The 25,000-nt window shown below is 44.4% G+C and overlaps 3 protein-coding genes across 6 annotated transcripts in view; 1 reads left to right on the top strand and 2 right to left on the bottom strand.

The window, feature by feature from the left end:
- Window positions 1-1,328: 1,328 nt before the first annotated feature.
- On the top strand, window positions 1,329-3,696 carry LOC115811499 (frizzled-8-like). The gene has a single exon (XM_030773733.1). It carries the CDS (start codon window positions 1,508-1,510, stop codon window positions 3,263-3,265), a length of 1,758 nt encoding a protein of 585 aa, XP_030629593.1. The 5' UTR covers window positions 1,329-1,507; the 3' UTR covers window positions 3,266-3,696.
- A 2,928-nt stretch (window positions 3,697-6,624) lies between these two features.
- Window positions 6,625-9,819, bottom strand: LOC115811231 (gap junction delta-4 protein-like). Its single transcript, XM_030773348.1, has 4 exons — window positions 9,751-9,819; window positions 9,065-9,182; window positions 6,758-7,566; window positions 6,625-6,657 (listed from the first exon to the last, which is right to left on the bottom strand). The coding sequence occupies exons 1-4, from the start codon at window positions 9,817-9,819 to the stop codon at window positions 6,625-6,627; spliced, it is 1,029 nt and encodes a 342-aa protein (XP_030629208.1).
- Window positions 9,820-15,964: 6,145 nt separating this feature from the next.
- LOC115812790 (cyclin-Y-like) overlaps window positions 15,965-25,000 on the bottom strand; it is a 22,766-nt gene continuing 13,730 nt past the window's right edge. Inside the window, exons 4-11 of one of the 4 annotated variants that reach the window (XM_030775293.1) lie at window positions 24,936-24,959; window positions 20,846-20,964; window positions 20,616-20,651; window positions 20,319-20,376; window positions 17,268-17,387; window positions 16,885-17,051; window positions 16,346-16,508; window positions 15,965-16,081 (exon numbers count right to left, since the gene is read on the bottom strand). In XM_030775293.1, the coding sequence (XP_030631153.1) occupies window positions 15,965-16,081; window positions 16,346-16,508; window positions 16,885-17,051; window positions 17,268-17,387; window positions 20,319-20,376; window positions 20,616-20,651; window positions 20,846-20,964; window positions 24,936-24,959 (804 nt within the window). The remainder of the gene's footprint in view (window positions 16,082-16,345; window positions 16,509-16,884; window positions 17,052-17,267; window positions 17,388-20,318; window positions 20,377-20,615; window positions 20,652-20,845; window positions 20,965-24,935; window positions 24,960-25,000) is intronic. The other 3 variants (XM_030775297.1, XM_030775296.1, XM_030775295.1) reach the window with 3 other exon arrangements.

The following is a 25,000-nucleotide window of genomic DNA, read 5'->3' as shown; positions in this document are numbered from 1 at the left end:
TTTAAAATAAATACATTTTAAAAAAGGGTCTATTTGTCACGGGCAAGAAATTCGCTTGTCTCTTTATAAAAGACTATATTAATCCTGGTTCTAAACCGACGTTGTTAATTAGACCACCGTGTAAATGTGGATGTGTTTGCAAACTCTCTTCTCCATTCTTTACCTCCACACAAGCCAATTACCCAGGCCCTCTCCGCACACACACCTCCCAGCTTGTTCTGCGCTTACAGTAATTAGTCCCCGCCAACGCGTGCCGCTGAGACGCTAAACGAAACATCAGCAGCACAATTAAAGCAAACACCCGGCTACACAGTGCGGGACAACCCCCCGCCTCCACCGAACAAGAGCGCATTCAAACCGGCCAACATTTCACACCGACTAACAAGGGGAGAAAGGTTATTGCTACGAGTTTCCGACTAACACCCTGAATGACGCGTGTTGTTCGTATTAATGAGTATTAAAGCGGGCTGAATGAGTTTTAAGTTTTGGTTTTTTTTACATTTGCTCTGCACTGGCTGCTGCATTCACATCCTGATCGTGTGACGCAGGCCTGCTAAAATGCTTGAATTGAAAACCGTGTCTGTCTATCGTTGTTATGCTGCGCGGCCACTGTTATGCACTAAAGTCCTTTTTTCCCAAAAAATGTTTTTACATACAGCCTATAGGTTCACTGCCTTCAACACACAAACTTCGTTTACTCTGTTATTATTATTCCAGTGGGACAACGCCGCGGCACTGTACGTGGTCATAACTTTACACTGTAACTCGTGTGTAAGTGTTTTATCTTGGAATTAAGTTGCGATGCCTCCCTGTTCCCCTTAAACTCTGAGAAAAAAATGCCATGCCACTCACCCGCTAAACAGTTAATTTTCCTTGTTGGCGATAACGTGAAAAACCTTTAATAAAGAAAGATTTAACGTATGCGTAATCACTATCTTGGATGTCAATGTGTATATGTGTATGGGTCAGTCAGGAGAATGAATTAATTACAAGTTGGAAAAGTCCGGTAAATTAAACATTTGACTTCAGCTCACAGAGAATTGATTGGCTTTTCCTTATCCCTAAGCCCCGCCCCTGTCGCACTTTGATTAGTCAGTGGAAAGAGAGAGGCGGGGTTCACAGTCAGCTGTATAAATTTCACAAGCCCTCCTCATTCCTATCAAAGTCCAGCTACAGCAAAGCAGGCGATCGTACACTGACATAAAACCAACTGAGTCGCCGAAGCGCTCCGTACGCGGATTCGCATTTTATACCTTTTCTGTTGTTTCTACTGAATCATGGAAATTTATTTGATTTTCTGAGGACCGACCCAAAACTAAAAAAAAAAAGAAAGAAAAGAAAACAAATCAACAAAGTCCCAGACGCAACTGCAAAGCCCTCGCGCTATGCGCTGGTCTGAGATGAGGATGCGATTGCTGCACTTTAAACTTTGACCGGACTGCTATAACCACCTGTTCGTTTGTTTGTTGTGTTGCGTTGTGTTGTGGAGAGACATTTTGGATACACTATGCGACCGAGGATGGATACGTGTTTGTTTAGACTGTTTGTGTTTACCTTTCTTTTGACGCTGCTGTGTGGAGTTTATGCCAGAGAGTTGCTCTGTCAGGAGATCACCGTGCCGTTGTGTAAGGGGATCGGGTACAATCACACTTACATGCCCAATCAGTTTAACCACGACACGCAGGATGAAGCGGGATTGGAGGTGCACCAGTTTTGGCCGTTGGTGGAGATCCAGTGTTCGCCGGATTTGCGTTTCTTCCTCTGTAGTATGTACACACCGATCTGTTTGGAGGACTACAAGAAGCCGCTGCCGCCTTGCCGTAGTGTCTGCGAGCGCGCGAAAGCAGGCTGCGCTCCTCTCATGAGGCAGTACGGTTTCCCGTGGCCGGACCGGATGAGGTGTGATCTGCTGCCAGTTCAGGGAGATCCCGACACGCTCTGCATGGATTACAACCGGACTGACCCCACGACAGCTTCTCCGGCGGCCGCCAAAACCACCAAACGTCCAGTTAAACCACATTATCCACGAAAGAACAAGAACGGACACGGACGCGCGCCTGGGAATGGTAAACACCGACCCCCGTCCTCGTGTGAGCAGGGCTGTCACTGTCGTGCCCCAATGGTGCCCTTGATTAACGACCGTCACCCTCTTTATAACCGGGTTAAAACAGGACAGATCCCAAACTGCGCAATGCCGTGTCATAGCCCGTATCTAACTCAGGAAGAGAGGACGTTTACGACTTTTTGGATAGGCCTGTGGTCGGTGCTGTGCTTCGTCTCCACATTCGCGACTGTTGCCACTTTCCTCATTGACATGGAAAGATTCAAGTACCCAGAGCGGCCCATCATTTTCTTATCCGCGTGCTACATGTTTGTATCCGCGGGCTACATCGTAAGACTTGTGGCTGGGCACGAGAGAGTTGCGTGCGGAGGCGGAGCGGGGTTCGATGCGCAGCACGTTCACTACGAGACCACGGGTCCTGCGCTTTGCACGATGGTCTTCTTGCTGGTCTACTTCTTCGGGATGGCGAGCTCGCTCTGGTGGGTCATTTTGTCGTTCACGTGGTTTCTGGCCGCCGGCATGAAGTGGGGCAACGAGGCCATCGCGAGCTACTCGCAGTACTTTCACCTGGCCGCGTGGCTCATCCCCAGCATGAAGTCCATCGCTGCTCTCGCGCTCAGCTCAGTGGACGGCGACTCTGTGGCCGGTATCTGCTATGTGGGGAACCAGAACTTGGACAACCTGCGGGGGTTCGTGCTGGCGCCGCTCGTGATCTATTTGTTTATTGGTACGATGTTTCTCTTGGCGGGGTTCGTGTCTCTGTTTAGGATTAGGAATGTGATAAAGCAAGGCGGGACGAAAACGGATAAACTGGAGAGGCTGATGATCCGGATCGGAATTTTCACAGTGCTCTACACTGTTCCGGCTACAATCATAGTGGCATGTTACTTTTACGAGCAACACAACCGGGAGACTTGGGAGACAACGCACGCCTGCTCGTGCGCGTCCCAACGCAAACCGGATTACGCTGTGTTCATGCTCAAGTATTTCATGTGTTTACTGGTCGGCATTACGTCTGGCGCGTGGGTATGGTCTAGCAAGACACTAGAGACGTGGCGGCGCTTCTGTACGCGGTGCCGCTGGGGAGCCAAAGGCACGAGCGGCTCGCTGTACAGCGACGTGAGCACAGGACTGACCTGGAGGTCGGGCACCGCCAGTTCTGTCTCGTGTGTCCCTAAACAGATGCCACTGTCGCGGGTTTGATGATAAGCGAAGGGGGTAGGGTGGAGACAAGACTTCATTGACTCTGTCATTAGAGAAAGGAGTATTTGTCTACCAGCGTGTAATGATTAGCACGATAATAAGAGCCTAATGGTTTTAATTACACGGGTAGCACTGGAGACCGACGGGCAGACCGACATAAACGGTCCTGTTTTCATTCACTCGCCTTTGCAGACGCCCCGAGTGGCATTTGTCCTCACTGTAAAACAGAAAGTAATGTATCCAACACATCGATAACAATACCAGATTCCCTGAGCAGAACGCGACTCTCACAGCTTCACATTACAGTCTGAAAGAAACACGAGACAGAAACACGAGAACGATGAAAATCACAATGCGCAGACTGATGAAGTGCCTCTATAATGTGCCACACTGGTGTTTTCAAATGTTGTAATATGTATTTATATAAATGATTATCGTTTTGAAAAAATAACGTGTATATGTGTATATAGAATTTATACGAGATTGTACATATGTATAATTTACTTTGATAGTATAAAGAGAACTCTATTTTGACAATAAAAGCACCTCTTAGCAATTCTGTATTTGCGCATCCTGCATCAGTCCTGTCATTTAAGGGATTGACTCATATTTTCTAGCAGCAGCAAACAAGTATATATATTTTCGATTCTGTTGCTTGGTAGTAATGGCTTGAGAACATCTTAAACTCTGTATTGAACTCTCGGTATTCACGGACGCAAACCGGCGTGTCGTAAGTACATTCCTTGAAGGTAAGCGCAGTGTGTTCAGTGAACTGAAGTTCTGATGTTTGAACAACGAAAAGTTTGTGTGTGTGTATGTATGTCTACATATATATATATATATATATATATATATACATACACACACACACACACACAGTATATAACGCAGACTTGTTTTCGTTGTGATGTGTCTGGGGATAGGTTATGCGAAAATAGGTCGGCTAAAAGTGTTTACCGATGTAAGCCACTGTAGCCCGATAAAAACTTAGGAAAAAGATGACCTAAAAAAGTAGAGGTACTTTACGGTAGGATTTTTTTCCCGCTGTTTTCATCATAAGGGACGGCGACAGTCTGAGGAGCGGATAGTCTGACACATATCGAAGTGATATAGTGTGTGTGTGTGTGTGTGTGTGTGTGTGAGTGTGTGGACAATAGGATCGCGTTGAAAACAGGTAGCTCTTTCGCGTAATCCTCTCATTGAGAAACCTCCTAGAGTGCGGTAATTAAATATGACAGAAATCCACCCCCCCCTCCCCCTTTTCCCCTCACCCATCAGACACGCTCCACTCACCAGTACAAACTATCCTTAGCACAGAAACACGGATGGACCTTAACGCTCTGTCACTATTATTATTATTGTTGTTGTTGTTATCATTCTAGTTGCTGTGGTGATGTAGTGTATTGCATTCACTCCTAGAAAAGTACTGGTAATTATTCTACATTTCAGTTCCTTGTTTATGTAAGTTAATGAGATCTGCTTTACTCAGCGGTAATATTTAAGATATCGAGTGATGTCTCTAAATGCCAGCCTTGTGTTTGCCATCATAAACGGACTGAAACATCAAGGTCCCTGTAATCAGGCACAGATCTGTGAGAGACTAAAATACTCAGATGGAATCTGCAGCGTCACACATGAATCGAAATGAAATGTTTGAAAAGTTGTAGACCGAAGCATAACTGTTAGGTTCAGAGGGTAAACTTACACTGCCCTCTAGTGGAAGGAGCCCTCTATTGCCTGACCAAAATCACTGCCATACTCAAGGGGAAATAATGATCTTAACATTGAAATTATTTCATGAAGGTATTAGAGCACTCTTCTTACATTTAGTCTCTTAGATTGATAATTTAGTATGCATGAAATCCAGTTAGGGCAGTCACAAATTTACAGGAAACAAGGAAATTAACAGAAAGGAGAAAACCAGTGGTTCTGACCACAGAGACCAAACCTTAAATGTGTATCCCAGTTTTCAGTAACTCACCTAAATGAATTAATCAGGGCTGTGATGGCTTTAATGGGGGGGCTTGAGGTTTGGTCTGATAATTACATCACTGTAACCAAGTGACCAATCACTAGGCAACAGCCGGAGGTACTAAGTACAAGGAGGAACACTGTTGAACACACACACACATACACACAGACACACACACACACACACAGACCCTGCTAACATCAACACAGGAAGTGGGTCATGAGGTCAGGCCAAATCCATTTTCTCCAAAGATAAACAGGAAGTGTAGATGCTAACCACAGGACAGAGTCACTGTGGAGACCCCCTATTGGTTCAGTGTGTCTGTGTGGGCCAATCAGCGCACAGAGCTGATTGGAGCTCCTGTACTCCGGCTGCAAGGGCAGACATTTGATTGACATGAGAGAAAACCGAAAGGGAAAAGGCTTTGATTTGAGGTTAGAAGATCAAATTAAAACAAAACAAACATTAACACCATGAAAAAAAAACATTAGAACTAAATGAAACTAGCAGATAAATAAAGATATTTTGATAAACAGTAATGGCCTGTATTGTGTGTGTGTGTGTGTTCTTCTTTGTCTGAGTCAAACCTGAACATGAATGAGGGATTCAAGTCTCTCTCTCACACACACACACACACACACACACAGAGTCATCAGTGCAAAGTCACAATTCATGTTTTGATCCCAGAAACTGTCTTTAGACGAATAAGCGACAGTGGCTTGTAATCTCACAGTCATTTCAAAACCTTTTATTAAAATGCTTTTTAATGCATTTGCAGCGCGGTACAGTGTGGGAGGTATAGTGCTTTGATGAAGTTGGTCCTGACAGGCTGTTTGTGAGAGTACTGCTGTGACATCTAACAGTCAGTCAGTCATCAGAACAGACACTCCATCACTGGGTTTTTACTACATTTCACACTCAGCATCTTCAATACACACACTTACTGTCATACAATGTGAAAAGAATTCACCACGTAAACCTGAGAGAGCCCTCTCTTCTGTGTGTGTGTGTGTATGTGTGTGTGTGCGTGTGATGTAAAGGAGCTCTGTGTAGCAGCTGTGTGCATGTGTGTGTGTGCATGTGTGTGTGTGTGTGTGTGTGTGCGCTAAGTGGCCTGTGGAATGAAACTGGACTAAAGTGGACCAGAATGGAATGTCCCTGTAACAAGTCTTACTGTCAGAAGAATCTCAAAGCTCTGGGCAAGAATGTCACACACACACAAACACACACACAGAGAGAGAGAGAGAGAGAGGAGAGTGCTGTGTGTACACACGTTTGTACATTGTGTTTCACACCCATGCTCTTTTCTCTTTGTCCTTCTCTTCACTGCTGTCTGAGTTCTGTTCTGTTGTCATGTTAACGGACCTGTAGTGGTTCCAACTGCAGCTCAGGCCTGGGCTCCGGGGGTGTGGCCGGGGAGCTAATAACGGAGGAACAGGTAGAGGAGGTCTCATAGTGCTGTGTTTACGCCACCGCTCTCTCCTTACTCCTCTCTTCAGCTCAGCTGTAAACAACGCCACCTGACTCCCTCCCATCTCAGAACTCCCCTCTGGACTATGTGACGGAGGGTGTGAGTTCACACGCGTAGCGTCAGCAGGAGAGGCCACGGTGGAGGTGACATGGGCGTGGTCAGTAGGTGTTCTCCTCCTTACAGGAATGGATTTCTCCTCTTTAAAACAGCCAAAGCTCAATGTGGCACTCCTCATCTTTCTCTCTCTCTCTTCCCCCTCCCTTAGCCCCCTCCTCTTCCCACTCTCCTGCCTGAGTACACACAGCAAGTCTGCCACACTAATGAGCAGGGACAGAACTACATTACCCAGCATCCTTTGCTGCAGGAAGCTCTTCTCTGTTGGCCTAGAGGTGAAACACTCAACAGAAGCACAGGGCATCTGGGAGCAGGTGAAAGTTTGTCGTGCAGACAAACCAAACAGGAAACACTGACCCATGCCGAAGAACACCTCCAGGAACATCCGAAGGCCCAGGTGCAAGAGGTACGCCCCTGTGAAGGTTCCCCCTGCCCCTATGGGTGAATGGATGTTGGTTCCACCTGATGAAGTGTCTGTGTAGGCAGAGTGATGGTTCAGCCTTGACAGGACGCCGTGTGTGTGATATGTGCTGTACACAGCTGGAGGAACACAGAGGAACACCATGTGAAGGAACCAAAAACGACACAGAGAGAGGGGAGCGAATAAGTCGTAACACATGTTGACGCAGCCTGGTTGGATGGTGTTGCATACAAATCGTTCCTCCTCGTCGTGGAAAAGGGGAAAGCCGGCAAAAATAAGCACAACAACCCTCAGGAAGATGAACAGAACCAGCCAGAGTTTCCCTGGAGACAGATAAAACACAACACAAAATACTCACACACAATTACCCCAGCATAAACCACAACACAAAATACTCACACACAATTACTCCAGCATAAATCACAACACAAAATACTCACACACAATTACTCCAGCATAAAACACAACACAAAATACTAACACACAATTACTCCAGCATAAAACACAGCAGAAAATACTAACACACAATTACTCCAGCATAAAACACAACACAAAATACTCACACACAATTACTCCAGCATAAAACACAACACAAAATACTAACACACAATTACTCCAGCATAAAACACAACAGAAAATACTCACACACAATTACTCCAGCATAAAACACAACACAAAATACTCACACACAATTACTCCAGCATAAAACACAACACAAAATACTCACACACAGTTACTCCAGCATAAAACACAACACAAAATACTCACACACAATTACTCCAGCATAAAACACGGCACAAAATACTCACACACAATTACTCCACCATAAAACACAACACAAAATACTCACACACAGTTACTCCAGCATAAAACACAACACAAAATACTCACACACAATTACTCCAGCATAATACACGACACAAAATACTCACACACGGTTACTCCAGCATAAAACACAACACAAAATACTCACACACAATTACTCCACCATAAAACACAACACAAAATACTAACACACAATTACTCCAGCATAAAACACAACACAAAATACTCACACACAATTACTCCAGCATAAAACACAACACAAAATACTCACAAACAGTTACTCCAGCATAAAACACAATACAAAATACTCACACACAGTTACTCCAGCATAAACCACAACACAAAATACTCACACACAATTAATCCAGCATAAAACACAGCAGAAAATACTCACACACAATTAATCCAGCATAAAACACAACACAAAATACTCACACACGATTACTCCAGCATTAAACACAGCAGAAAATACTCACACACAATTACTCCAGCATAAAACACAACACAAAATACTCACAAACAGTTACTCCAGCATAAAAAACAACACAAAATACTCACACACAATTAATCCAGCATAAAACACAACACAAAATACTCACATGCAACTACTCACACAGTATGAGTCACAGAGAACACACACACACATACACACACTCACACACACAAACATACACACGCATGCGTACACACATACATGCACGCGCACACATTCACTCACACACATATAAACATGAACACACACACATACACACACACACACACACATTCACCCATATACATATAAACATGAACACACACACATACACACACACACATTCACCCACACACATTAAACCTTCACAAACCTTCACTGTCTCACTGAAACAAGTTCACTTCGAATGCCACACGCATAACAACACCATTCAGATGTGGATTTTATAAGAGTTTTACATTCTGAAAAGTCTTCTATAAAGATGTGGTATATGTGCCGAGCTGGTTTTGTGAATGAAGACTCACCTATAAAAGTGATGTTGTGGTTGAGAGTGATGAAGATGAGTTCCACTGCCTTCATCTGCACCATGATGAAGATTACGGCTGCGTCCAGACCAGCTTCGGCAGTCCCCTGTGCCGGTGACTGACAGAACGTTAATCTGAGCAAAATCTCAAAAAGGCTCCGGAGAAAGAAAGCTCCTCAGACCCACAGAGTGAAAGGACGAAAGAATCACATTCGGTTGTCTGTTCTCTGACTTAATTCTCTCTCTCTCCAACTTCATCTGTGTCTGCCTCTCTCTCTCTCTCTCTCTCTCTCTCTGTCTCCCTCTCTCTCGCTCTCTGTCTCTCTCTCTCTCTCTCCATCTGTCTCTCTCTCTCTCTGTCTCCCTCTCTCTCTCTGTCTCTCTCTCTCTCTCTCTGTCTCTCTCTCTCTCTCCGTCTGTCTCTCTCTCTCTGTCTCCCTCTCTCTCTCTCCCTCTCTCTCTCTCTCTATCTCTCTCTCTCTCTATCTCCCTCTCTCTCTCTCTGTCTCCCTCTCTCTCTCTCTCTCTGTCTCTCTCTCTCTCTTTCATCTGTGACAGCTGTTGTAAAGAACAAAGCACTGGAGAAGTATAAGTCTATTCTTACCCAGGGAGGGGCAGAACAGGGCAGAAACCTGCCATAGTTTAAATACCACAGAACAGGGTCGGAGTGGAGGGCTTTGTTCAGACCCAGGTCAGGGCCGAAGATCCAAAAACATGACCCCACTCAGACTCTCGGTGCGGTTTCCCAGAATCCATCATAAGGCGCTTTCGGATCAAACAGTTCTAGGGTCTCATTTGATAGGAACTACTCCCTGGGGAGCTTCCCCTGAAACTACATACGTTCTAGGGCCTTTTTTCTGATTGCTTTCGCTCCGCCAGTAGGAACGCTGAAGTGACGTAAGCCGGCCGACGGTATAGCAGCTAAGAGCTGTTGTTTACGACTAACCAGTATAGCTGCACATTTTTATGTACAAATTTAATGTCTTTTAACACCTTTTAAATACCTCCAAAAAAAAAATACCATTACTGCGGCAAAAGAAATCGACAAACTAGACTACAGTATACACAATTAATGAGTTTTATTGAATTTGAATGACAGAAATATTGAGTGCACATTAGATAACATATAACTGCCTTCTCATTAACGAAAATAAAACTGTATGGCGATAGACCCAGTCCAATGGGAAAAAAAATGACCCCCTGCATTTATGCATTTACCACCGCAGTAGCAGTGAATGACTCGATGGCCATAGTACTTTTCGGGTGCTAGCATAGCGCTAGTGCCTGACGCTTGCTCCTTTTTCCTCGCCGTAGCCCTCAAATCGTAAGCTGGATAAACACATTCTTATTTTAGGTAAAAATGTGGATCACAGCCACACAAGCACCTACCGAAGCGGAGTGTACGCTACCTCTTCAATGTACAAATATACATTGGACATTGCAGAAATGGTCATTGTTGGGGGATATAAAATACCGGTAAAATAAAACATAAAAACCATGTCTCCCCTCCTACAATTCCGGACATTTTAAGACATTTTGAGACATGAATATCAAAAACTAAATGTAATACGTTCTAAGACTTCATATTTTGCACGGATCTTTAAAAATGGCGGTTGCAATCATCGTATACCTACGTCTGGACCAATGACCATACACCTACGTCACAAGGTTCCTATTGCCCTGTGAAAGTACCTACCCTGAAGTGGGAGCTAAAAAAGCCCCTCAAAACGGCGTTCTAAGAACTATGACCGTTCTAAGTTCCTGCGGTGCGAACACGCGAAAAAGGGGGTACTTTCTCCAACAGTTCTAAGAACTATGGAAAAGTTCCTCCGGTGCGAAAGTCCCTATAGCTGTTTACTGTGTAAAATTACTGTCTGGAAAGGATATCTTCAACTAACTGCTCCCCTAAGAACTGTTGCCTTTTCACTCCATTTAGAGAGCATTTAAGTTTTTTAAATGTAAATATTATTGAATGAATAAAAAAGTAATACACTTTACATAACTCTTCTTATATATACACACACACACACACACACACACACACACACACACACACACACACATATATATATATGTGTGTGTGTGTGTATGTATATATTCTGTTTTTTAAAAATGAATAATTGTTATTGATTTGAACCATCGCTATATGTTTGATTTGCTGTTGTTGGGAAAACAGGCTTACACACTTTAAGAAAGAACAGAACTGACTAATGTACAGGTGCAGGTTTCACCAGATGGACAAGACAGAACACTTCAACTATATGTGACAAGCCCAGAGTGACAATCAGCAGCTTAAAACCTAAAAGCCAAAACAGAAAGACAGAGAGAGACAGCCTGTCGGTTATATCACAGTACAGACACAGAGAGAGACTGTCGGTTATATCACAGTAAAGACACAGAGAGAGAGTCTGTCGGTTATATTACAGTAAAGACACAGAGAGAGAGTCTGTCGGTTATATCACAGTAAAGACACAGAGAGAGTCTGTCGGTTATATCACAGTAAAGACAGAGAGAGAGAGAGACTGTCGGTTATATTACAGTAAAGACACAGAGAGAGAGTCTGTCGGTTATATCACAGTAAAGACAGAGAGAGAGAGTGTCGGTTATATTACAGTAAAGACACAGAGAGAGTCTGTCGGTTATATCACAGTAAAGACACAGAGAGAGAGACTATCAGTTATATCACAGTAAAGACACAGAGAGAGAGTCTGTCGGTTATATCACAGTAAAGACAGAGACAGAGAGTCTGTCAGTTATATTACAGTAAAGACAGAGATAGAGAGTCTGTCAGTTATATCACAGTAAAGACACAGAGAGAGAGTCTGTCAGTTATATCACAGTAAAGACACAGAGAGAGTCTGTCGGTTATATCACAGTAAAGACACAGAGAGAGAGTCTGTCAGTTATATCACAGTAAAGACACAGAGAGAGACTGTCGGTTATATCACAGTAAAGACAGAGATAGAGAGTCTGTCAGTTATATTACAGTAAAGACAGAGAGAGAGAGAGTCTGTCGGTTATATCACAGTAAAGACAGAGAGAGAGAGTCTGTCAGTTATATCACAGTAAAGACAGAGAGAGAGAGTGTCGGTTATATTACAGTAAAGACACAGAGAGAGAGACTATCAGTTATATCACAGTAAAGACACAGAGAGAGAGTCTGTCAGTTATATCACAGTAAAGACACAGAGAGAGAGACTGTCGGTTATATTACAGTAAAGACACAGAGAGAGAGTCTGTCAGTTATATCACAGTAAAGACAGAGAGAGAGAGTGTCGGTTATATTACCATAAAGACACAGAGAGAGAGACTATCAGTTATATCACAGTAAAGACACAGAGAGAGAGTCTGTCAGTTATATCACAGTAAAGACACAGAGAGAGAGACTGTCGGTTATATCAAGAGGAACGGTTTATAAACCATAAACACCAAAATTAGAATTTTTCCGATCTTCCGGTGAAATTTTATAAAGTGACACAAAAACTTGTAAAGTCTTTCACTGAATATTCTTTATTACAAAAACAATGAACTGAACATTGTAAATCGTTAACTTTTATTGATCTTCATGTTTATGCTTTGTTTAGACACTACACCGAATACATTTGTCAAATTCTTGTACTGCGGTGTCTTGACCATCAGCTGTGTCTGAGGTTTGAGTAAAACACAAATCAATAAAAGGCCATGAAAAGTTAAATTACATCTTTGTCCAATTAAATGTTAAATTAATAAATTAAATTTTAACCAATTAAATAAACAATAAATAATAACATTTTAAATATTCGGTAGTTTGGAAGCATCACAGAAAATGCCCACATGTGTAAGAACATAAAACAGACGGTTCCAGTATAAACTTTTGATAACTATCTACTCAGCTTTGTGTTAGACCACAGAGAGCTGTATTAACCAACAAGTGCACATCCATAATGTAAAAACCAGCTAAGCTGAGAATGGAATGTGTGTAGATGCTTGTCTTAGTCAGCTTCTCAGAACCGAACCGTTGAAAAGTTACACCCGACTGACACCCGACAGACACACCCGACACACAGCTGACCCTATGACCTATGTCTCTGTCTATATATGTGTAAACTCCTCCCACAGGAAGACTGACACACCTCTGTCTCCACCCACCTCCACTCTGGGATTCATCAACTCCTTAACAGGACAGACAGGGGAGGGAACAGGAGAGACAGGGGAGAGAACAGGAGAGACAGGGGAGGTCCCAGTAGACCAGGTGGAGTCAACCCAGTGTGCCTGAGGGAATTTGGAGGAAGAGGTGGTTTGATTTGATTTGATTTTTCATTCACTTTTTTGAAGAAAATTCACATCAAAGGAATTAAATCTGAAAAAGGGACATCTGAGAATTTCTGTCACTGGCCAAAGCTGTTATTACCCATCACGCAGGTGTAACATGAGTAACACACAGTCACCCAGAAAAGCTTTCGACCCAGAGTGGCTTGCTATGATTGGACCCATGTAGGTGAGGGAACCTGTTACTGTCAGAAGGTTCTGGAAGATCTAGTCACTTTTCCAAGTTACTTTTACTTAACAAACTATGAGGAATAGTCGTACTGTGCTGGATCGTCAGTCTGTCTGTTTAGACGAATCCTCTGTTAGACAAAAGAGTGAGTGGACAACGAAATAAAAAAACGTCCTGTGAACATTGGTACATGGCAAGACATTCCCACATACATACGTGTCCAGTGATATGTCTGTGAACATTGGTACATGGCAAGACATTCCCACATACATACGTGTCCAGTGATATGTCTATGAACATTGGTACATGGCAAGACATTCCCACATACATACGTGTCTGAGTGTGAACAGAATTAGACTTCCGACTGTCACTGCTCTCTCACTGAATACACTGTCCAGATCAGTCTCTCCATTTCAGCCATCCTTTCCACCGACTGTTACAGACCAAAAAGAACACAGGTCTCCCTGCGGCTTCTACCTTTCCATAATAAGTATCCGTGCCGCTTCTACCTTTCCGTAATAAGTATCCCTGCTGCTTCTACCTTTCTGTAATAAGTATCCGTGGCGCTTCTACCTTTCCGTTATAAGTATCCGTGCGGCTTCTACCTTTCCGTAATAAGTATCCGTGCCGCTTCTACCTTTCCGTAATAAGTATCCCTGCCGCTTCTACCTTTCCGTAATAAGTATCCGTGGCGCTTCTACCTTTCCGTTATAAGTATCCGTGCGGCTTCTACCTTTCCGTAATAAGTATCCGTGGCGCTTCTACCTTTCCGTAATAAGTATCCGTGTGCAGCGGGGAACTTTCCCACAGGCCCCTGGGTGACGTGTGAGGCCTTAGTGAGAAGTGATCTGTGTAACAGGGTGGACAGCCTCCTACTGGTTGACAGTTTCACACAGTGAGAACGGCAGACAAACGCCAAAAACGTCTCCAAAGATTATTCTTTCAGAACATGCTGGAATTATTAGCATACGTGTGAAGGAACTACATATGCTTTAACACAGAAAACAGAGAGGAGCAAACAAAACAAACAAACAAACAAACAAACAAACAAAAACACATGAAATCAGGGCAAAAAATGTAAACATTAAACAGACTTTGCTAAGCTCTGGTGAACACACTGTAATTCCCTGACTTAAAAACTGCATTTCTCTGTTATGATGTCTAACCTGACAGAGGAAGTAAGACCTTATCGTTTAAGCTCTCGTTAAATTCCTCTAAAGTAAGTGTAGTATGTTGCTATGAAAACACAGATGACACAAGGATGGTTCAAATGCAAACAGCAAAAAAGGTGTAACATATAACGATGTAATCAAAATATCAGATTGCTTTTCCATACAGCCTAAAAGATGACAATACGTTAAAGGTGTGAGTGACCCAAATGCACACCTGTGCTGTCAGGACCACAGTTTTACATTTACTTGGAATATCAAATGTCATCCAACTTCTGCTGCTCATTCTAACCACCCTTGTCTCTTTGACATGCGTCCTCCCCAGTGGAATAAGGCAAGAGAGAAAACATCTGAATATGTTGTGTTGTGTTTCTGTCGGTCGTAGCAGGCTAACGCCAAATAAACCCAATAAACCCAAAACCCTAGTTCAGCTCGTTTCTGAATTTGACAATCTGGGCTCTGACACTCTGCGGCCATGGTTCCGGTTCAGTGTCACTCAAACACACGAATGATGTCACACTTGTCATAAACGTCGGGCCCAGTGCAGGAAACTGAATCAGGTGACTTTCGAATCGATCGGGTTCAGATTCGGTTTTGGATGAGTCTGTGTGTCTCTGTTTGAATGTTCGTGTTAGACGGACCTGAGGCCCCTCCGGGCTCCTCCACTTTCTCTTCCTCAGTTGGCGGTGGAATTTTCCAGAATGTGAGGACACTGGCCTGTGGAATCAGGACAGTAGGCACTGTAGAGCAACTGAGATCTGTACTCAGATGGCCGGACCAGACCTCTGGGCCCAGGTCTTTCTAGAGCACATATGAACCTGGTCTGTGGTGATTTGACGTAATGCATGCTTGTAGAGTGTGTTGTTTAAGTACCTGCGTTAATACTGATACTGGTCTTCAGATTTGGGATGGGACCAAGTTTTGCAGGGTCCAAAATCCAGTCTGTGATGCTTATCTCAGGACCAGGTCTTTGTGTTCTGGTTCTGGTCTATGTAGACCACGGTACTGAAGTCTCTGAAATCCGTCAGCCAGGTCTTTTATGGTTCTGCATCTGTAGGCCAGGATCATGTAGTCCTGAGTTTGTGTATGTTACACACCAGGTTTTGGTGGTCCAGCGTGCGTGGACCAGGTCTATGGCACCCTGAGTCCGTGCAGAATGCGGCAGGTCTGTGTGTGGTCCTGAGACTGCAGTCCAGGTTTATATGGGCCCTGGTTCCTCGTAGACCAGGTTTGCGTGGTTCAGGGTCTGACTATGTTAGGAGAGTATGGCAGGAACCCATCTGACAGCGGCCAGGTTATCCACACTCGCCGAACGTTTACGTATAGCACGCTTCACATCCTTAAACTTATCATCACACAACCGCGAGATCGCCTGGGCAAGAGAGAAAAAGAGAGAGAGAGAGAGAGAGATCAACCATAGAATGAATTATACATACACACCCACACATACAATCATACACAAACATACACATACACACACATCCACCTGTACGTACACACATATACACATACACAGACACACACATCCATACACACACAACAACAGAAACACTTTCTCTCGAACTCGAACTAGCCTAACTCACCTACGTCTCTCTCTCTCTCTCTCTCTCTCTCTCTCTCTCTCTCTCTCTCTCACCTCTAGTCTCTGTGCCCGGTCTCTGCTGAGGGGTTCGGGGGGACAGTTGAGGCAGTTGGCCTCAGCGAGAGAACGCAGGTCAAAGTAATATTTGGCATAAACGCTGGATGGCACGTTTATGTTGAACTGCAATAGCTCCAGGAACTCTCTCTCCAGCTCATTCCTGTGAGAGAACACATAAACACATAAACAAATAAACAACGTCCTAATCCTCATCAAAATCCTAGCCCCACACACACTCTTAGATGAACACACACACACACATTTATACATCTAAAGAGTCTGTCCTCCTTTGGCTACTAAATTCAGTATGAGAACTGTGAAACAGGCCAGCTAAATTTAGGTTGGGAAACAGTTTCAGCCCTAGGCTATATTTCCCCAATGCCTGTGTCTGCCACTGACGGCCATTACGGCTCAATGATGTTGGTCTACATGTCAGTGCCCTCAAGAGGAGGCAGACCAACAAGCTGATTACACATGCATTCTCTCTCTCTCTCTGTCACACACACACACACACACACACACACAGTCACACTCACATGTCCTCCACTGTGATGTCTTTAAGAATCTGGCAGTAGTCGACGTTCCAGACGGCCTGGTCATCCCACACTTTGGACGCGAGCAAGATGGCTCCCAGGACGATGCGTTTCCAGTTGGCTGGACAAATATCAATCTCTGCATACGTCAACAACCTCTCCAGATATACCTACATGCACGCGTATGCGCAAACACACACACACACACACATACACACACCCCGACAATACGCGTACGCCCGCACATGCACACACACACGTACGCGCACACACACAGACCCCGACAATACACAGACACACACACACACACACACACTGTCAATACACACACAAGTGCAGAATAGTTGTAATGTAATGGTGGTGTGTTGGGGAAGTGTCATTCTCACCAGCGTGACTATTGCACACTCAGCAGTGAGCTGAGCTGCGCTGAACAGTGTCCTCACAAAGCGGTAAATCTGTCTCTGCTCTGGGTCCTGCTTATAGTAATCATCAGGGACCTCACACTTCTGCAGAATGTACACACACCCAAACACGTTAATCCACTTACACACCCAAACACGTTAATCCACTTACACACACACACACGTTAATCCGCTTACACAACACCAAAACACGTTAATCCAGTTACACACCCACACACGTTAATCCGCTTACACACCCAAACACTTTAATCCACTTACACAACACCAAAACACGTTAATCCACTTACACACCCAAACACGCTAATCCACTTACACACCAAAACACGTTAATCCATTTACACACCCACACACGTTAATCCACTTACACACCCACACACGCTAATCCACTTACACACCCAAACACTTTAATCCACTTACACACCCAAACACGTTAATCCACTTACACACCCAAACACGTTAATCCACTTACACACCCACACACGCTAATCCACTTACACACCCACTTACACACCCACACACGTTAATCCACTTACACACACACACACGTTAATCCGCTTACACACCCACACACGTTAATCCGCTTACACACCCACACACGTTAATCCACTTACACACCCACACACGTTAATCCGCTTACACACCCACACACGTTAATCCACTTACACACCCACACACGCTAATCCGCTTACACACCCACACACGTTAATCCACTTACACACCCACTTACACACCCACACACGCTAATCCACTTACACACCCAAACACTTTAATCCATTTACACACCCACACACGTTAATCCACTTACACACCCACACACGTTAATCCACTTACACACCCACACACGTTAATCCACTTACACACCCAAACACTTTAATCCATTTACACACCCACACACGTTAATCCGCTTACACACCCACACATGTTAATCCACTTACACACCCAAACACGTTAATCCACTTACACACCCACACACGCTAATCCACTTACACACCCAAACACGTTAATCCACTTACACACCCACACACGTTAATCCACTTACACACCCACACACGTTAATCCACTTACACACCCACACACGCTAATCCATTTACACACCCAAACACTTTAATCCACTTACACACCCACACACGCTAATCCACTTACACACCCAAACACGTTAATCCACTTACACACCCAAACACGTTAATCCACTTACACACCCAAACACGTTAATCCACTTACACACCCACACACGTTAATCCACTTACACACCCAAACACTTTAATCCATTTACACACCCACACACGTTAATCCACTTACACACCCACACACGTTAATCCACTTACACACCCACACACGTTAATCCACTTACACACCCAAACACTTTAATCCATTTACACACCCACACACGTTAATCCGCTTACACACCCACACATGTTAATCCACTTACACACCCAAACACGTTAATCCACTTACACACCCACACACGCTAATCCACTTACACACCCAAACACATTAATCCACTTACACACCCAAACACGTTAATCCACTTACACACCCAAACACGTTAATCCACTTACACACCCACACACGTTAATCCACTTACACACCCAAACACGTTAATCCACTTACACACCCACACACGTTAATCCACTTACACACCCAAACACGTTAATCCACTTACACACCCAAACACTTTAATCGGCTTACACACCCACACACGTTAATCCACTTACACACCCAAACACTTTAATCCATTTACACACCCACACACGTTAATCCACTTACACACCCACACACGTTAATCCACTTACACACCCACACACGTTAATCCACTTACACACCCAAACACTTTAATCCATTTACACACCCACACACGTTAATCCGCTAACACACCCACACATGTTAATCCACTTACACACCCAAACACGTTAATCCACTTACACACCCACACACGCTAATCCACTTACACACCCAAACACATTAATCCACTTACACACCCAAACACGTTAATCCACTTACACACCCACACACGTTAATCCACTTACACACCCACACACGTTAATCCACTTACACACCCACACACGCTAATCCATTTACACACCCAAACACTTTAATCCACTTACACACCCACACACGCTAATCCACTTACACACCCAAACACGTTAATCCACTTACACACCCAAACACGTTAATCCACTTACACACCCAAACACTTTAATCGGCTTACACACCCACACACGTTAATCCACTTACACACCCAAACACTTTAATCCATTTACACACCCACACACGTTAATCCACTTACACACCCACACACGTTAATCCACTTACACACCCAAACACTTTAATCCATTTACACACCCACACACGTTAATCCGCTTACACACCCACACATGTTAATCCACTTACACACCCAAACACGTTAATCCACTTACACACCCACACACGCTAATCCACTTACACACCCAAACACATTAATCCACTTACACACCCAAACACGTTAATCCACTTACACACCCACACACGTTAATCCACTTACACACCCACACACGTTAATCCACTTACACACCCACACACGCTAATCCATTTACACACCCAAACACTTTAATCCACTTACACACCCACACACGCTAATCCACTTACACACCCAAACACGTTAATCCACTTACACACCCAAACACGTTAATCCACTTACACACCCAAACACTTTAATCGGCTTACACACCCACACACGTTAATCCACTTACACACCCAAACACTTTAATCCACTTACACACCCAAACACGTTAATCCACTTACACACACCAGGGTTTCCACTACAATTTTTTCTTGCCGGTCTGGTGTCCAGAAAGATTTTATTTTACCAGAGAAATTTGAAACTTACTGATCACATTTCAATATCAGTCTATGTGACAAACGCAAATATAAAGTAGCCTACATGTAGGTTGACGAAAGGATTGATCACACACACACACATACACACACACAGACACAGACACACACAGAGTTATTAGAAAGTCTTTAGAGATTTACTGATAGAGGATGTAGCTTCTCATCGAAGATATCCAACAGCTGTCGGCCATTTTTGTCCCTAAATCAGAGGGAGACACTGTAACTTTTCAGACCTACTTAAGATGATGATCAATAACACACACACACCACATAAACACCACATGTGCACACACACACACACACACACACACACTTGCTGTCCTAAACAGACAAACAAAAGACTGACAGACATATCACCACAAATCCACAGAAACCAAAAAGGTGTTAGAAATAGACAGTTTTAAACCAAAGGGCAGTTTTATAAGACTATCCTCTTACCTGTTCTTAATATGGTAATATATGGCCAGGGTAACACTGAGAGAAGAGAAGTAAAGACCACAGTCAATCACACACAGTCTGTTCACCCCAACTGCTGGCATGTTGTTTGTGTGTTGTTAGCATGTTTCTGACATGCTGTTTGTGTGTTGTTAGGATATTGTAGCTGTGTTTCTGCTGTGCTGTTGGCATGTTGTGGCCATGCTGTTGGTGTGTTGTTGGCATGTACTTACCATTTGATGGTGAATTTGAGGTTAGGTTGGCTAACCGTGTTATCATCCAAATAAATGGTGGAACAGGAACTATGCTTACGTCTGTTAGTGCCCTGCTGTAGAGAGAGAGAGAGATGTCTCTTTAAATTATTATCATTTGTCATTTGACATTTACAAATACAAAGACACCAACAGTTACAGTAATATTGTCGCTGTGTAGCGTGAGTCACAGTCAGGGTCAGTGGTATTATAGCGCTGTTGAGTGAGTCACAGTCAGGGTCAGTGGTATTATAGCGGTGTAGAGTGAGTCACAGTCAGGGTCAGTAGTATTGTAGCAGTGTAGAGTGAGTCACAGTCAGGGTCAGTGGTATTTTAACAGTGTAGAGTGAGTCACAGTCAGGCTCAGTGGTATTTTAACAGTGTAGAGTGAGTCACAGTCAGGGTCAGTAGTATTGTAACAGTGTAGAGTGAGTCACAGTCAGGCTCAGTGGTATTATAGCAGTGTAGAGTGAGTCACAGTCAGGGTCAGTGGTATTGTAGCAGTGTAAAGTGAGTCACAGTCAGGGTCAGTGGTATTGTAGCGCTGTAGAGTGAGTCACAGTCAGGGTCAGTGGTATTGTAACAGTGTAGAGTGAGTCACAGTCAGGGTCAGTGGTATTATAGCAGTGTAGAGTGAGTCACAGTCAGGGTCAGTGGTATTATAGCGCTGTTGAGTGAGTCACAGTCAGGGTCAGTGGTATTGTAGCGCTGTAGAGTGAGTCACAGTCAGGGTCAGTGGTATTGTAACAGTGTAGAGTGAGTCACAGTCAGGGTCAGTGGTATTATAGCAGTGTAGAGTGAGTCACAGTCAGGGTCAGTGGTATTGTAACAGTGTAGAGTGAGTCACAGTCAGGGTCAGTGGTATTATAGCGCTGTAGAGTGAGTCACAGTCAGGGTCAGTGGTATTGTAACAGTGTAGAGTGAGTCACAGTCAGGGTCAGTGGTATTGTAACAGTGTAGAGTGAGTCACAGTCAGGGTCAGTGGTATTGTAACAGTGTAGAGTGAGTCACAGTCAGGGTCAGTGGTATTATAGCAGTGTAGAGTGAGTCACAGTCAGGGTCAGTGGTATTGTAGCAGTGTAGAGTGAGTCACAGTCAGGGTCAGTGGTATTGTAGCGCTGTAGAGTGAGTCACAGTCAGGGTCAGTGGTATTGTAACAGTGTAGAGTGAGTCACAGTCAGGGTCAGTGGTATTATAGCAGTGTAGAGTGAGTCACAGTCAGGGTCAGTGGTATTGTAGCAGTGTAAAGTGAGTCACAGTCAGGGTCAGTGGTATTGTAGCGCTGTAGAGTGAGTCACAGTCAGGGTCAGTGGTATTGTAACAGTGTAGAGTGAGTCACAGTCAGGGTCAGTGGTATTATAGCGCTGTTGAGTGAGTCACAGTCAGGGTCAGTGGTATTACAGCGGTGTAGAGTGAGTCACAGTCAGGGTCAGTAGTATTGTAACAGTGTAGAGTGAGTCACAGTCAGGGTCAGTGGTATTGTAACAGTGTAGAGTGAGTCACAGTCAGGGTCAGTAGTATTGTAACAGTGTGGAGTGAGTCACAGTCAGGGTCAGTGGTATTGTAGCGCTGTAGAGTGAGTCACAGTCAGGGTCAGTGGTATTGTAACAGTGTAGAGTGAGTCACAGTCAGGGTCAGTGGTATTGTAACAGTGTAGAGTGAGTCACAGTCAGGGTCAGTGGTATTGTAACAGTGTAGAGTGAGTCACAGTCAGGGTCAGTGGTATTGTAACAGTGTAGAGTGAGTCACAGTCAGGGTCAGTGGTATTGTAACAGTGTAGAGTGAGTCACAGTCAGGGTCAGTGGTATTGTAGCGCTGTAGAGTGAGTCACAGTCGGGGTCAGTGGTATTGTAACAGTGTAGAGTGAGTCACAGTCAGGGTCAGTGGTATTGTAACAGTGTAGAGTGAGTCACAGTCAGGGTCAGTGGTATTATAGCGCTGTTGAGTGAGTCACAGTCAGGGTCAGTGGTATTATAGCGGTGTAGAGTGAGTCACAGTCAGGGTCAGTAGTATTGTAACAGTGTAGAGTGAGTCACAGTCAGGGTCAGTGGTATTGTAACAGTGTAGAGTGAGTCACAGTCAGGGTCAGTGGTATTATAGCAGTGTAGAGTGAGTCACAGTCAGGGTCAGTGGTATTGTAGCAGTGTAGAGTGAGTCACAGTCAGGGTCAGTGGTATTGTAGCGCTGTAGAGTGAGTCACAGTCAGGGTCAGTGGTATTGTAACAGTGTAGAGTGAGTCACAGTCAGGGTCAGTGGTATTATAGCAGTGTAGAGTGAGTCACAGTCAGGGTCAGTGGTATTGTAGCAGTGTAAAGTGAGTCACAGTCAGGGTCAGTGGTATTGTAGCGCTGTAGAGTGAGTCACAGTCAGGGTCAGTGGTATTGTAACAGTGTAGAGTGAGTCACAGTCAGGGTCAGTGGTATTATAGCGCTGTTGAGTGAGTCACAGTCAGGGTCAGTGGTATTATAGCGGTGTAGAGTGAGTCACAGTCAGGGTCAGTAGTATTGTAACAGTGTAGAGTGAGTCACAGTCAGGGTCAGTGGTATTGTAACAGTGTAGAGTGAGTCACAGTCAGGGTCAGTGGTATTGTAACAGTGTAGAGTGAGTCACAGTCAGGGTCAGTGGTATTGTAGCGCTGTAGAGTGAGTCACAGTCAGGGTCAGTGGTATTGTAACAGTGTAGAGTGAGTCACAGTCAGGGTCAGTGGTATTGTAACAGTGTAGAGTGAGTCACAGTCAGGGTCAGTGGTATTGTAACAGTGTAGAGTGAGTCACAGTCAGGGTCAGTGGTATTGTAACAGTGTAGAGTGAGTCACAGTCAGGGTCAGTGGTATTGTAGCGCTGTAGAGTGAGTCACAGTCGGGGTCAGTGGTATTGTAACAGTGTAGAGTGAGTCACAGTCAGGGTCAGTGGTATTGTAACAGTGTAGAGTGAGTCACAGTCAGGGTCAGTGGTATTGTAGCGCTGTAGAGTGAGTCACAGTCAGGGTCAGTGGTATTGTAACAGTGTAGAGTGAGTCACAGTCAGGGTCAGTGGTATTATAGCGGTGTAGAGTGAGTCACAGTCAGGGTCAGTGGTATTATAGCGGTGTAGAGTGAGTCACAGTCAGGGTCAGTGGTATTGTAACAGTGTAGAGTGAGTCACAGTCAGGGTCAGTGGTATTATAGCAGTGTAGAGTGAGTCACAGTCAGGGTCAGTGGTATTGTAACAGTGTAGAGTGAGTCACAGTCAGGGTCAGTGGTATTATAGCGCTGTAGAGTGAGTCACAGTCAGGGTCAGTGGTATTGTAACAGTGTAGAGTGAGTCACAGTCAGGGTCAGTGGTATTGTAACAGTGTAGAGTGAGTCACAGTCAGGGTCAGTGGTATTATAGCAGTGTAGAGTGAGTCACAGTCAGGGTCAGTGGTATTGTAGCAGTGTAGAGTGAGTCACAGTCAGGGTCAGTGGTATTGTAGCGCTGTAGAGTGAGTCACAGTCAGGGTCAGTGGTATTGTAACAGTGTAGAGTGAGTCACAGTCAGGGTCAGTGGTATTATAGCAGTGTAGAGTGAGTCACAGTCAGGGTCAGTGGTATTATAGCAGTGTAAAGTGAGTCACAGTCAGGGTCAGTGGTATTGTAACAGTGTAGAGTGAGTCACAGTCAGGGTCAGTGGTATTATAGCGCTGTAGAGTGAGTCACAGTCAGGGTCAGTGGTATTGTAACAGTGTAGAGTGAGTCACAGTCAGGCTCAGTGCTATTGTAGCAGTGTAGAGTGAGTCACAGTCAGGGTCAGTGGTATTGTAACAGTGTAGAGTGAGTCACAGTCAGGGTCAGTAGTATTGCAGCTGTGTAGAGTGAGTCACAGTCAGGGTCAGTGGTATTATAGCGCTGTAGAGTGAGTCACAATCAGGGTCAGTAGTATTGCCACAGTACAGACTGATAATGCCAACGGGGGAGAAGATCTGGTCTCTGTGTTTCAGAATGAAGAATCAGTACTCTGTTACTAAACCAGCAGTCAGCAGAAATCCTAAAACTGAACACCTCATGCAAACAGCAGACAGGACACAAGGACTAAATGAAAACTTCCAGCATTACCTTTGACTCCGCAATATGTGTAAGCTTATGAAAAACAAACAGAAAAGCATGATTCAGTGTGACTC

This window comes from Chanos chanos, chromosome 5, assembly GCF_902362185.1.
Source record: "Chanos chanos chromosome 5, fChaCha1.1, whole genome shotgun sequence".
Taxonomy (NCBI): domain Eukaryota; kingdom Metazoa; phylum Chordata; class Actinopteri; order Gonorynchiformes; family Chanidae; genus Chanos; species Chanos chanos.
Note: the sequence above shows the minus strand (reverse complement) of the source record. Positions and strands in the feature narration are given on the sequence as shown.

What these genes read in the sequence shown, in the direction of transcription:
- LOC115811499 (XM_030773733.1), top strand. Translation starts at nt 1,508, where the DNA reads ATGCGACCGAGGATGGATACGTGTTTGTTTAGACTGTTTGTGTTTACC.
- LOC115811231 (XM_030773348.1), bottom strand. Translation starts at nt 9,819, where the DNA reads ATGGATTCTGGGAAACCGCACCGAGAGTCTGAGTGGGGTCATGTTTTT. An exon ending in GATCTTCGGCCCTGACCTGG is followed by an intron (nt 9,183 to 9,750) that starts GTCTGAACAAAG and finishes ACGTTCTGTCAG; the next exon opens with TCACCGGCACAGGGGACTGC. An exon ending in CTGAGATGGGAGGGAGTCAG is followed by an intron (nt 6,658 to 6,757) that starts GTGGCGTTGTTT and finishes CTCCGTTATTAG; the next exon opens with CTCCCCGGCCACACCCCCGG.